The sequence below is a fragment of the Lepidochelys kempii genome, chromosome 6 (genome assembly GCF_965140285.1).
Source record: "Lepidochelys kempii isolate rLepKem1 chromosome 6, rLepKem1.hap1, whole genome shotgun sequence".
NCBI classification, from domain to species: domain Eukaryota; kingdom Metazoa; phylum Chordata; order Testudines; family Cheloniidae; genus Lepidochelys; species Lepidochelys kempii.
Window position 1 is genome coordinate 63,763,499 of NC_136385.1, and position 12,235 is coordinate 63,775,733.

General features: G+C 39.6%; 1 protein-coding gene across 21 annotated transcripts in view; it reads left to right on the forward strand.

The window, feature by feature from the left end:
• The window catches only part of GPHN (gephyrin), a 590,148-nt gene that overhangs the window by 538,238 nt on the left and 39,675 nt on the right, over positions 1 to 12,235 (forward strand). For 10 of the 21 annotated variants that reach the window (XM_073348352.2, XM_073348355.2, XM_073348358.2 and 7 more), the window contains one exon: positions 11,164 to 11,235. The exons of 10 other annotated variants lie outside the window; for them this stretch is intronic. In XM_073348352.2, the coding sequence (XP_073204453.1) occupies positions 11,164 to 11,235 (72 nt within the window). Of the gene's footprint in view, positions 1 to 11,163; positions 11,236 to 11,955; positions 12,038 to 12,235 lie in introns of those variants that run through there. One more of the 21 variants, XM_073348373.2, reaches the window with a different exon arrangement.

Consider the following 12,235-nt stretch of genomic DNA (forward strand, 5'->3'; position numbering starts at 1 on the left):
TTTCAAGCACAAAAGTTGTTTGTCAGAACCTAGCTTAAAACAAAGTAAACTCTATCCAGGTATGTCTCACAGCTATTTAGGCCTCTCAGTCAAAGGTAAACAAGTGTCTCTGCAGCCCCTTACTCTCAAGTTCATGAAAGGCTTGACACATTTGAACTCTCCCCATTAAAAAGCCCCTTGCATCTTGGGATAATAATATGATCCTGACTAAGCTGATGAAGATCTGTTTCAACCACTGAGTTTGATACTTGGACAGTCATTTTTCTGGAGGCAGTCAGGCCCATCAAGAGAAATTCGGGGCCCCAGTACATCATGTTTGCTGTGTCCCTCCCACTTCAACCTACTTACAGGCATTTTGAGTGGGCCCCTGAGTACAGGACCCCAGTACAATTGTTCCCCCTTTTCTCCACTCTGATCAGCCCTGGAGGCAGTTTGTACAGCCTAAAGAATTAATGAGCTTCCAGATCTAGAGTGTGACTACTGAACTTATTTTTATTATTTGTTGCTGTGGACTCATCTGAGAGTCCTCACCAAGTAATGTTAGAATTCCACTTAAATGAGCCTATCGTCCTTATAACATTATTTCCACACCAAATGCCCATCCTTGGGGAGGCTTTTTCTGTATATTTGTCAAAATGTCTTTGGGGTTCTACTAGGGTCAAACAACTGGTTTTTTTTTAAACATTTTATGCTAATTCATGATGCAGTGCTGTTACCAAGAAGACAGTGTCTACATGGGTATTTGAGTGTGTTTCCTTTTGTAATGACATGGTCTGACTTAACCCTGGAAGGCCACGTCAAGGCACATTTGGTCCCAGGCAAGATTGTCACTACTGTCTGTTTCAGAGGCCTTGTTTAGAGTAGGATTTTGATGTGTTAGCTAACACATGTTAATAGCCTAATGTAGAGAAGGCAAATATGCCTCTAATGTATTTAGTTGGTCTAGTTAAAGCCTAGGTTCCCTCATATCTAAAGTACAAGGGTTTATATATATATATCACATAATAAAATCCTGGGAGATATCTTTAGAGAGGGGAAATTCCATCTGCTTCTTTGAAGAGATTATTGTGACACAATTCTCCCTTAATGTTTTGGTAATTATATTCTTTTAGTGTTTCCCTGCTTACACCTAATTACTATTTTTTTTTCTTTTTCTGGGGCAAACTTTTTTAACTTGAATAATTTTTGAATGATCTTATCATCATGGGAGCTTCACTTCCTATGCAACTGAAGGAACTGATTGGAAGGATTAGAGGGCAACATTTATGTACTGCAGGGTGTGGCACATAACATGCAGTAGGGGGCATAGATCCTAATGTAACTCGTTAACGGTGCTCTCCAAGATCAGAATTCTTTAAGGGCTGTAGAAGTTCTGCCAACCTCATACTAAGGAGCTAAAAATCAAGTGTGAGAATCCTTTTAGAATGATATCTGCAGAGAAACAGTTTTACAGGTAAGTATTTTTCTCTTTCATCTCAATTCTCTGAACCATTCACAGGTGTTAATTTAACAAAATAGCTCATCCAGGTTAAGGATATTCCTGGTGGCAGCTACTTCATAGCCCAATACTGTATGGTGCACATATGCACATTCCAGTCAAATATTTGAAAGGATCAGGAGACACTTGAACATCATGATAGGCACTGTAGAGCACTTAGGAGCACTTTAAAATCAATGTTATCACATGTGCAATTTTCAATGGTCCACTCAGAATTGGACGTAAAGCCACACAGAGTACTTTGCCACTTACTCTATCTTTTTACTTTAAATCTATACCTACATTTTATTTATTTTCATTATTTCATTATTTATTTCAATGTTATTGTTAAAACAATTTCTGAGCTTCTCTCCATTGCTTGTGTCCATTCTCTTGGCCTACATATAAGGCTCGGTATGCAAAAATTCAAAATATCAATTCACAAAACATGTCTACCTGCAGTTAAAGTCCAGGAAGTCTGGAATACAAGAGAAGAAGGACCAGCCTGGAGAATGAAGTGGGGCTGAACCTAGGCTAAAAGCTAAGCCTCCCTCCCAATACATGAAACCATATTGTTTGAGGAGCAGACATTTCAAAAGTTATTCTGAGAGGTGAGGCAGAATGGAAAGAAATTCCTGCAAGACAAACCCAAACACAGACCCACACAGCAACAAAGCCCAGAAGCCTCGAATTCTTTACGTTTAGTTCTTGACCTGGTTTCCTACATCTCCAGTCCTCTGGTTTCCCAGATCCACTTCTTGCTAACATAGTCTAAGGGTGATGTTCATGCTGAAGGTGATACACAAATGTTATTTTTGACTATTTTCTTCTGCATGAACAGGGTCAAAACAGGTTTATAGTTGCATTTCATTTGCTCATAATCTATGAAATTGTAATCTGATTCTGTGGGAAACTATTATTAAAAATATGTGCATCTTTGCTTTGAGTAGCTGATCTCCATTAATTATTTATCATGGAATTTTTGTGTGTGTTTGCTGTTTTTAAAAGTTTTGTTCATGGCCTTCCTTGTATTTACTTTCTGTAAAAGTTGTATGGCTTAGCTCTGGGGAAATGTGCAATAAATTAGGCCAGTGTTGCAAAGGGGTTTTTTAACATAACCACGCTCCATTTTTAGAAGTTCTTCTGGGGGAGCCCCTTTAAAATAGTTTACTGATGGACCTCTGAATCTTAGCCTCTGTGCCTGGTGAGTTTTAATTTCCTTTCCTGTTGTTTACCTCTCTTGTTTACCTGCTGTTTACATGAGTAAATTTGCCCCATCTATGGGTTCTTTTCCAAACTCTGTTGTTTCCCCTGATGGTTTTACACTGTAGCAGCTGTGTAATGTTAATTGCTTTCATCTGTATTTTATCCTGCAATCATGAAGGTTCATAATGGAGAGAGAGGGAATTGCTACAGAATTTGACCAGACACTTCATAAACTTTACATTAAATGCGCCTAGTTGAGTTGCTAAAAAATATTGCACATATTTCTTATCAGAATAGTCATAAATTCACAGGCAGCCTGTCTTTCTTTTACTTTGTGTGAAGAATCAGCATATAGTTTTTTTTGTGTCAGAAGTAATTATTTCCAGACTGATGATATAGTTCTATAGTGACACATCGTTTGACATAAAGCTCCCAAGGGACATCTAAATCTTAAAAATCATCCTTGCTATTATGACAGCATCACTTTATGATATTGCCAGAACAAAAACTTTGAAAAAACTCCTTCTTTGTTTTAAAAAGGATACCAAGGCCTGACTCGTATCAGGATTTTAGAATACTTGAATGTTACGCTTGCCATCCAGGAGGTCTAAACCTTTTGTAGCTGTGTCTGATGCATATAATTACTAAATTTTAATTCACAGACCGTGAAGATCACTCAGGGGTGTGTGGGATATTTTAAGGCACCTGTCACTTTGGAATATATATCCCGCTGGGGTTAAGCATACATACAGAATGTGGCAGCAGAACTGTAGGATCTTGTCTGCACTAAATATTAGTCTGATGTCCACATAAGACAAAATTAAATAGATATTCCAACTAGTATGATATTTATGAGTATGATTAAACAAAGGCTACTACCATCTGTTAGACTTAGTGGGGAGGCAGGAATTCAAGTGCTGAGTTGTTAGTTTCTACAGAAGTGTCTTCATTTCTAGATCTGCTCAAGCAACATGCAGGTTTCAGAGTGGTAGCTGTGTTCATCTGTATCAGCAAAAACAATGAGGAGTTCTTGTGGCACCTTACAGGCTAACAAATTTATTTGGGCATAAGCTTTCGTGGGCTAGAACCCACTTCATCAGATGCATGGAGTGGAAAATACAGTAGTAGGTATAAATACACAGCACACGAAAAGATGGGAGTTGCCTTACCAAGTGTGAGGTCAGTCTAACGAGACCATTCAATTAACAGTAGGATACCAAGGGAGGAAAAATCACTTTTACAGTTGTAATGAAAGTGGCCCATTTCAAACAGCTGACAGGTTGGGGGGGCTGTCTGTAAGCAAGGGCTGGCGTGCCTCCGAAGGTCTCTGAGAGAAAGGGATCGTCCTTCAGGATAGGTTGTAGATCCTTGATGATGCACTGGAGAGGTTTTAGTTGGGGGCTGAAGGTGACGGCTAGTGGCGTTCTGTTACTTTCTTTGTTGGGCCTGTCCTTTAGTGGGTGACATCTGGGGACTCTTCTGGCTTTGTCAATCTGTTTCTTCACTTTAGCAGGTGGGTATTGTAGTTTTAAGAATGCTGGATAGAAATCCTGTAGGTGTTTGTCTGAGGGATTGGAGCAAATGCAGTTGTATCTTAGAGCTTGGCTGTAGACAATGGATTGTGTGATGTGGTGTGGATGAAAGCTGGAGGCATGTAGGTAAGTATAGCGGTCAGTAGGTTTCTGGTGTAGGGTGGTGTTTATGTGACCATTGCTTATTAGCACCGTAGTGTCCAGGAAGTGGATCTCTTGTGTGGACTGGTCCAGGCTGAGGTTGATGGTGGATGGAAATTGTTGAAATCCTGGTGGAATTTCTCAAGGGCTTCTTTTCCATGGGTCCAGATGATGAAGATGTCATCAGTGTAGTGCGAGTAGGGGCGTTAGGAGACGAGACCTGAGGAAGCGTTGTTCCAACCTGAAGCAAATACTAACTAGTAACCACACACCACACAACAAAAACACTAACCCAGGAACCTACCCTTGCAACAAAGCCCGTTGCCAACTCTGTCCACATATCTATTCAAGGGACACCATCATAGGACCTAATCACATCAGCCACCCCATCAGGGGCTCGTTCACCTACACATCTACCAATGTGATATATGCCATCATGTGCCAGCAATGCCCCTCTGCCATGTACATTGGCCAAACCGGACAGTCTCTATGCAAAAGAATAAATGGACATAAATCAGACGTCAAGAATGATAACATTCAAAAACCAGTCGGAGAACACTTCAACCTCCCTGGACACTCAATTACTGACCTAAAAGTGGCAATTCTTCAGCAAACAACCTTCAAAAACAGACTGCAACGAGAAACTGCAGAACTGGAATTAATTTGCAAACTGGACACCATTAAATTAAGCTTGAATAAAGACTGGGAGTGGATGGGTCATTACACAAACTAAAAACTATTTCCCCATGCTAATTTTCTCCCTACTGTTACTCACACCTTCTTGTCAACCGTTTGAAATGGGCCATCCTGATTATCACTACAAAAGTTTTTTTTTCTCCTGCTGATGATAGCTCACCTTAATTGATTTGTCTCGTTACAGTTGGTATGACAACCCCCATCTTTTCATGTTCTGTGTGTGTGTGTGTGTGTGTGTGTATATATAGAGAGAGAGATATATATAAAATATCTTCCTGTTATATTTTCCACTCCATGCATCTGATGAAATGGGTTTTATCCCACGAAAGCTTATGCCCAAATACATTTGTTAGTCTCTAAGGTGCCACAAGTACTCCTCATGCAAACAACATTGTTTTTATAGATTTCAGTCATAAGTTAAGGCATCCAGGGATACCCAAACCCAGTAATGGTTTGAAAAAATTTGAGGGTTCAAGGCTGTTTACAAGGGCTGTTACAAAGAGGATGGTGATCAGTTGTTCTCCATATCTGCTGAAGATAGGACAAGAAATAATCAGTTTAATCTGCAGCAAGGGAGATTTAGATTGAATATCAGGAAAATCTTTCTAACTATAAGAATAGTTAAGTGCTGGAACCGGCTTCTAAGGGAGTTTGTGAAATCCTTGTCATTGGAGGTTTTTAACAATACGTTAGAGGAACACCTGTAAGGGTGGTCTAGGTATACTTGGTCCTGCCTCAGTGCAAGGGCTGGACTAGATGACCTCTTGAGGTACCTTCCAACTCTACATTTTATGATTCTATGAGACATGGAGGCTCCCTCTTCCATTAAGCCCCATCAACCAGAACATTCTCCTTTCCAAGTGTAAATGTTTTGTAGACAACACAACTTTTTCATGATCATTAGACCAAACTTCATTGCAAATGTCACTCTGATGTCATCCCTTCCTCTCTGTTTATGTGACAACCCATCTTGTTTTAATGTGTGTACTTGAACCTGAAAGCACAGAGCAACATCTAAAGGTGAGAAATAAGAGTTTCTAAAACTGTGCAACAGGTTATCTTCTATAGCAGGTAACAAACTATCCAATGTGGCACAACCTGAGGGTGAAATTTTCATTTCTAAAGAGGACCAGTCATTTTGATGGTCCTCACGCAGGCATGAATTTCTCCTTGAATTAGCATTTCCGGAAAACTGTTTCTGAAGAGCACAGCACAGCATCAAACAGCAAGTGAATAGTGAGGAAGGTACCACTCTTGCTATATTTGATGGTACCATGAATCTTTATAATTTTAGCTGTTACACCTCCACGGTGGGAAAAAAACTACAACTCCAATCTGCTTCTGAGGCATGGGGTAAAATTTTCATAAGCCACCAAATTACTTAGGAGCCTAATTCCCATTTTCAAAAGTGACTTAGGGACTTAGAAGCCTATGTTCCATTGGCTTTCACTTTTGAAAATGAGACAAACTCCTAAATAATTTAGGCATTTTTAAAATGTTTATGTATAGTGTCCATTAGATGGAACAAAGTAGTTAAGTAGGAATTTGAGGGGGCAGTTAAAAGGTTTTCTCACAAGAATGAAGGTGCAAAACCATCTGAAGTAGAAAAGATTACTTGAGATTATCGTTTCCTTCTTGCAGAGAAGAAAAGGTTAATTTGAAAAACCTGGCAAAAAGGAGCAGAGAAGAAATATGAAAAAGCAGCCTGCTGAGAAATTACCAAAAGCTCGATTAGCCTACACTGAAATGTTAAAAACGTATACTGATAGTTCAAGTAAAAAAACAAAACAAATTAATTAATTAGCATAACAAGGTTTTCCAGTTTTAGTGTAGTATTTCTAATGTCCAAGATTGTGAATTTACCACGTAAAACAAAATAACACCCACTCCCTCTCTGGCAGAAATAATCTAAGGATCTATCTGACAGTGGTGCATTCTCTACTTTCTCCTGAGCTAATAAAATCATATTAGATGAATTCCCAGTGGCAGGAGAGGAAAAGGATTCTGCAGCAGTTACTAAATAAAAGGAAAAGAATAACACTCATATAGCTTAAAGTTTGTGTGTCAGGGAGTTCTGGAGAAATCCAAGATCTCTGCTTTTCAATGGTTACAATTCCCCTATAAAATAATAAAAATCGCTTAATTTATCTATTGATCTTACATCTTACATCAAAGCCCTGTATTGATATTGACTAAAAACTGTGAGGTAGCTAAATATTATCCCTATTTCACAGATGTAGAAATTTGAATTAAACAAGCCACTTTACCTCTCTTCCTCACTCAACAAAGTCAGTGACATCTCACAACTAGAACTCAAAGACTTCTTGATTTCCACTCCTATACTCCAAAGCATGCTGTCTCACATCTTTAAAAAACTGAAAGTGAAGTTCTCCCATGAAAAGTGTCAGGGACCCACAGCTGAACCCAGACCCAGCTTGTGGTCCTTAGCTGATTCAGCTAATGAATCTGGTCTTCTGATTGGCAGAAAACTCTAGCAGGCACATTCTCAAATACTGCAGCAGGTCTGGGTCTCTGGCTGTTCAACAGTATTCCATGCCTTCAGCTGTGTTTCTGATCCTCCTGTCAGTGCCTTCCTTGCTCCTGTCCCATGCTCCTTCTTCCTGGCTCGCAGTCCTGGTTTCTTCCCCTGGCTCCTGGTTTCTACTCCTGTCCCTGTTCTGGATGATAGTCTGGCTCTAAGCTTTGGCTTAGAGATTCCTGGTTCTTGCCTCTGGCTTTCACCCTGGACTTGGTATTTGGCTTCTGACCTCAGCTCTGACACTCGGTTCCTGATTCCTGGCTCTCAGCCATAGCTCATTCCCTGCGCTTGATAACTTGACTCCTGATTCAGGTGCTGACCACTAAGCTTGGTGACTACTGCTCCAACCACTAGGCTAGCCTCCCTGCCCACAGCCTTGTCCTTAACAAAAAGTGACTGCAAAAATGGTATGGTGAGGTTCAGTGTTTTTTCCCTTTCAATGACACCAGATCAGATTTGTTCTGTTTACATATAAAGCTGTTTTTCTAACTGTCAGTCCTGCAAATTCATTCTAGGATCTGAGAATCAATAACATTCTTTTCTTCTACTAGCTATTATGCCAGGGTCAGCTATTGCATTAAAAAAGCAGTTATATTTAGATTATGAGGTGAAAGATGATAGGGCTAAATGCAGAGTAAAATTCCTCTTTTTTCTCTCTCTCTCTCGCTCTTTCCTGAGACTGTAATGATCAGTTTCCAGAAACTTCTGTCAAGCTTTTCTAATCTTGACGTATTTAAATTGTGTAGCATAATTCAAAGCCCTTTAATTGCTTCTCATTGAAAAATGTTACTGCAACATTGCTTTGAATGTAAGTTTAATTTTTTTAAAATGATCACTCCAGGATATTTTAACAGCAAATAACGTCCTTCTTTAACCATTTGACTGCTTCTGTATCTACCAGTCAGAATGCTTCTGCTGCATCATGGAATATAGTACCTATATGTACTAACATTCCACTGATTTCAATTATATGTTAATGGATAATAGGTAGTAGTACACCAGGTACAGAAGATCAGCACTGAGAGGGTTAACGATTGATGAATAATATGGCAATGATTTAGAAGGATAGAATACTGGAAATTAGACTTTGGTTCTTTTGAAATGCTCTGTTTCAAATGAATTTAGAACTTGTTGGCCTATGAAAAGATGCTTTGGATTCCCTTATAACCAATTTTGTGGTTCTCAAACTTTTGTACTGGTGATGCCTTTCACATAGCAAGGCTCTGAGTGTGACCCCACCTTATAAATTAAAAATGCTTTTTATATATATTGAACACTATTATAAATGCTGGAGGTGAAACAGGGCTTGGGGGTGGAGGCTGACAGCTCGCGCTCCCCTTATGTAATAACCGCTTGACCCTCTAAGGATCACAACCCACAGTTTGAGGACCCCTTGTATCATTTAGACATGTCCATAGTCCCATACAGTCTTCTTGTAGCAGAAAATACTGGGTTACAGAATATTCTATGAGAGACAAGGTAGTTGGGGTACTATCTTTTATTAGACCAACTTCTGTTGGTGGAAGGTACAAGTTTTCGAGCTACAAAGAGCTCTTCTTCATGTCTGGAGAAGGAATCAGGCTGTCTGAGCTAAATACAAGTTGGGGCAGCTTGTTAAGTGGAAGGGACAGTCATTTGAAATGATGTGAGCAGTTGGGGGTTAGATTGTAATGCATAAAGGGTTTGAAGTGGGCAATTAAGGTTAACAGGCAGTGTGGTGTGCTACAAATTGTAATGAGCCATAAAACCAGTGTCCCTGTTAAGTCCATGATTTTTGGTATTTAGCACAGTTATGAATTTAAGTTCCCAGGTTCACCTTTTGAAGGTGTTGTGCAGGTTTCCCGTAAGGATAAGTATTGAAAGATCAGGCATAGAATGGTTGCTTTGAGACCAAGACAGCTACAACATATCCTGGGACCAACACAGCTACAACAACGCTGCAAACAGAATATTCTATAGACAATTTAGCAACCCCACTGAAAAAAATAAATTTGGTTCTTGACGCTCCTCTCTTTAATGCTGGAGACTGGAGCAGTGACCAGGATCAGGTGGGAACTTTGAAGGTGGCTTATTACAGCATTTCTTCCCCACCTCCTGAGCTGCATTGAGACTATATCTAGAAATGAAGGTACAGGTTGCCCTTTGACAAAAGCAATGGAATAAGAAATAAAACACTAAGACTAAAGCCTTCTTCAAGGATGGCTGTCCAAGGAAGCTCATCGAAGAGAAATTGACATCTAGATGTATAAACTACTAGTTTTTCAGAACAGCTTAGTTTCAGGATTTTTTTTCATGCATGCTGACATTGTTTAGCAAGTATCTGATCATATATAATGGAAATTTTTGCTGGAATGGCTAATGAGGACAAGCTACATATTATTAAGTCAATATACCTGAAAAAATTTTTAAGAAGATGGATTATATCTGCCGTATTCTTCTGCGGCATCCCTTGGCCCCTGAAAAGTATTAAACTTCTTGTTGTTCAAGAGTTGCAAAGCAATTTCTCACAGTTGCTGTGTCCATTTTGGTTTCAAACATCTTATTTTAATATTCCAGAAGATGCATTCTAAAGATTTCATATCAAGTTAATTGTCTTAAAAAAGAAGAGGGGGAGGAGAGAGAGAGATTAAAAGTACTTTTCTTTGTGAGGGAAATGAAATGTACTCATCTGTCATCTGATACCACAGAGTAAAAAATGGACTTTGGTTTGTTTTATATTTGTAGCACAAAGGGCCCCAAGCATCTGAAAACAGGGTCTCCCCAGCCAAATTGACTTGACCAGAGTACATGCTAATAGGAACACCACCTCCATAAGGTAGTAATTTAAAGTAAGACATCAGCTGGTTCAAGTTGGGTCCTAAAACCAGCTACCTTTCATTCTGGATACTTTTGTCTCTATTAGTCCTTCTCCCTCATAACAGCAGTTGTATCCTATAGTTGAGTAGAGGGGATCAGACAGACTCCTATGAGAATGAAGTGGTGCTGTAATCAATCAGTAAGGTAGAGAAGCAGGATGGATACTGCACCTTTCTTCCTTGCAATCAAGAACATGACATTTAACGTGCCTTTGAACCCATTTCCTGAGGAACAAGTTAGGTTTCCTGCATGGCAGTTCAATGCACAAACCACAAAACTTTAGGTTTGACCCAAAGTTTGCTTTCCCCTTCCTCTTACTTTACCTTTGTATGCCTCCACTAGGCATGTGAGAATTAAATATTTAGTTGGAGGCCTTCTCCAAAGATTGTCCATTTTCTGAAGTCCTTCACAAATCTGTGTGCTTAGCACCCTTCATTTTGATTTCTCTTGAAGTCAAGAGTGAAGAAGTTTCTTCCTAGACTCTGGAAGAAAACAAAACATGCTCACTATGCTCAGCAGCACTGTTGCTAGCAGATGGGCATGCTCAATGTCCTCAAATGCTTCCACGGCTTCTTCACATTTCATCCATGTGAGCAACCCTTTGAACATTCTGGGCCACTCAGGGGAATGTGGCTGGGCGTAGACCATTCCTTTCTCCCCAGGAGCCTCTCCTCTTCCCAGGCTCTTTACTCCCCTTCTGCTTCCTTTACCCTCAGGAAGCCAGATGCTTTTAAAGAAGAAGGGACACAGAGCTTCCAGAACACAGCGGAGACAGGCCTTCCAGATTGGTGAGCACCATTTTTAAAAGCACTTGAAACGTTCAGGCACATGCATGCCAGCACAGGCAGGGAAAACTAGAGGCTATTTGTGCAAAGCTTTGATCATGGAAAATACCAGTTATTGTTATACTAAATAACATTTTATCCTCACTGGTTGAGGACTGCTAGCACAAAATTGAATGTTTATGCACCATTGCACTGGCCCATATGGCACCCAAGACTTTGATAAAGTTAATGGTACTGCAACTGTTTCACATTCTGTTAGTACTGAGAATGCTGATATTATTCACCCATACCAGGAAACAACTTTATCCTTCAGGAGTTTGCCTTTTAAAGATAGCGCAAGTTAGGAATAAATTGTGTTATAGAGGCATTCCAGAGAGGTGCTACTTCACTGAAGTCATTATTACAACTCTTTAGTCATAATCACATCCATATCATGCCACTCGTTATCATGCCAATGCTGATAATTACTCCAGTAGGTCGACTTTAGATCTCATGGAGTCCATGGAACTATCTAGGGTGGTTTCTGCTCTGAAATACATATACCGTCATATATTGGATCTTATTTGGAGTCTGGATTAGGAAATAATGTAAGGTGAATGATGATTATATTCTTGTCATATACAGGGTTTACAATAGATAGTGATAAAAGAGGGCAAGAGCAACCTATCATAGCTTCTGTTAACAAAAGAGACCCTTTAGCATAATTTTAAATTCTACTTATAGAGCCAACAAACCAGAAATAATCAGAAAACTCATGAAAACCACTAAAACTCCAGCCTGAAACCATTAATTGTGAGTATCCTCATGAAAGTTAAGGGGACTAATTTTATAAGGGGACTACTTTTAAGGGCCCAGCTGCAGGGCTAGGGGCTTAATTCGCTAGTAGCCATTCCTTCTGATTACAAGGTATCTGCACAACATGTGAAAAATCTCACAGAAAAGACACATCTTCTCTGCATCCATCATTGGCTCAAGAATAATATCCTTAGCCCTTAGATGATGT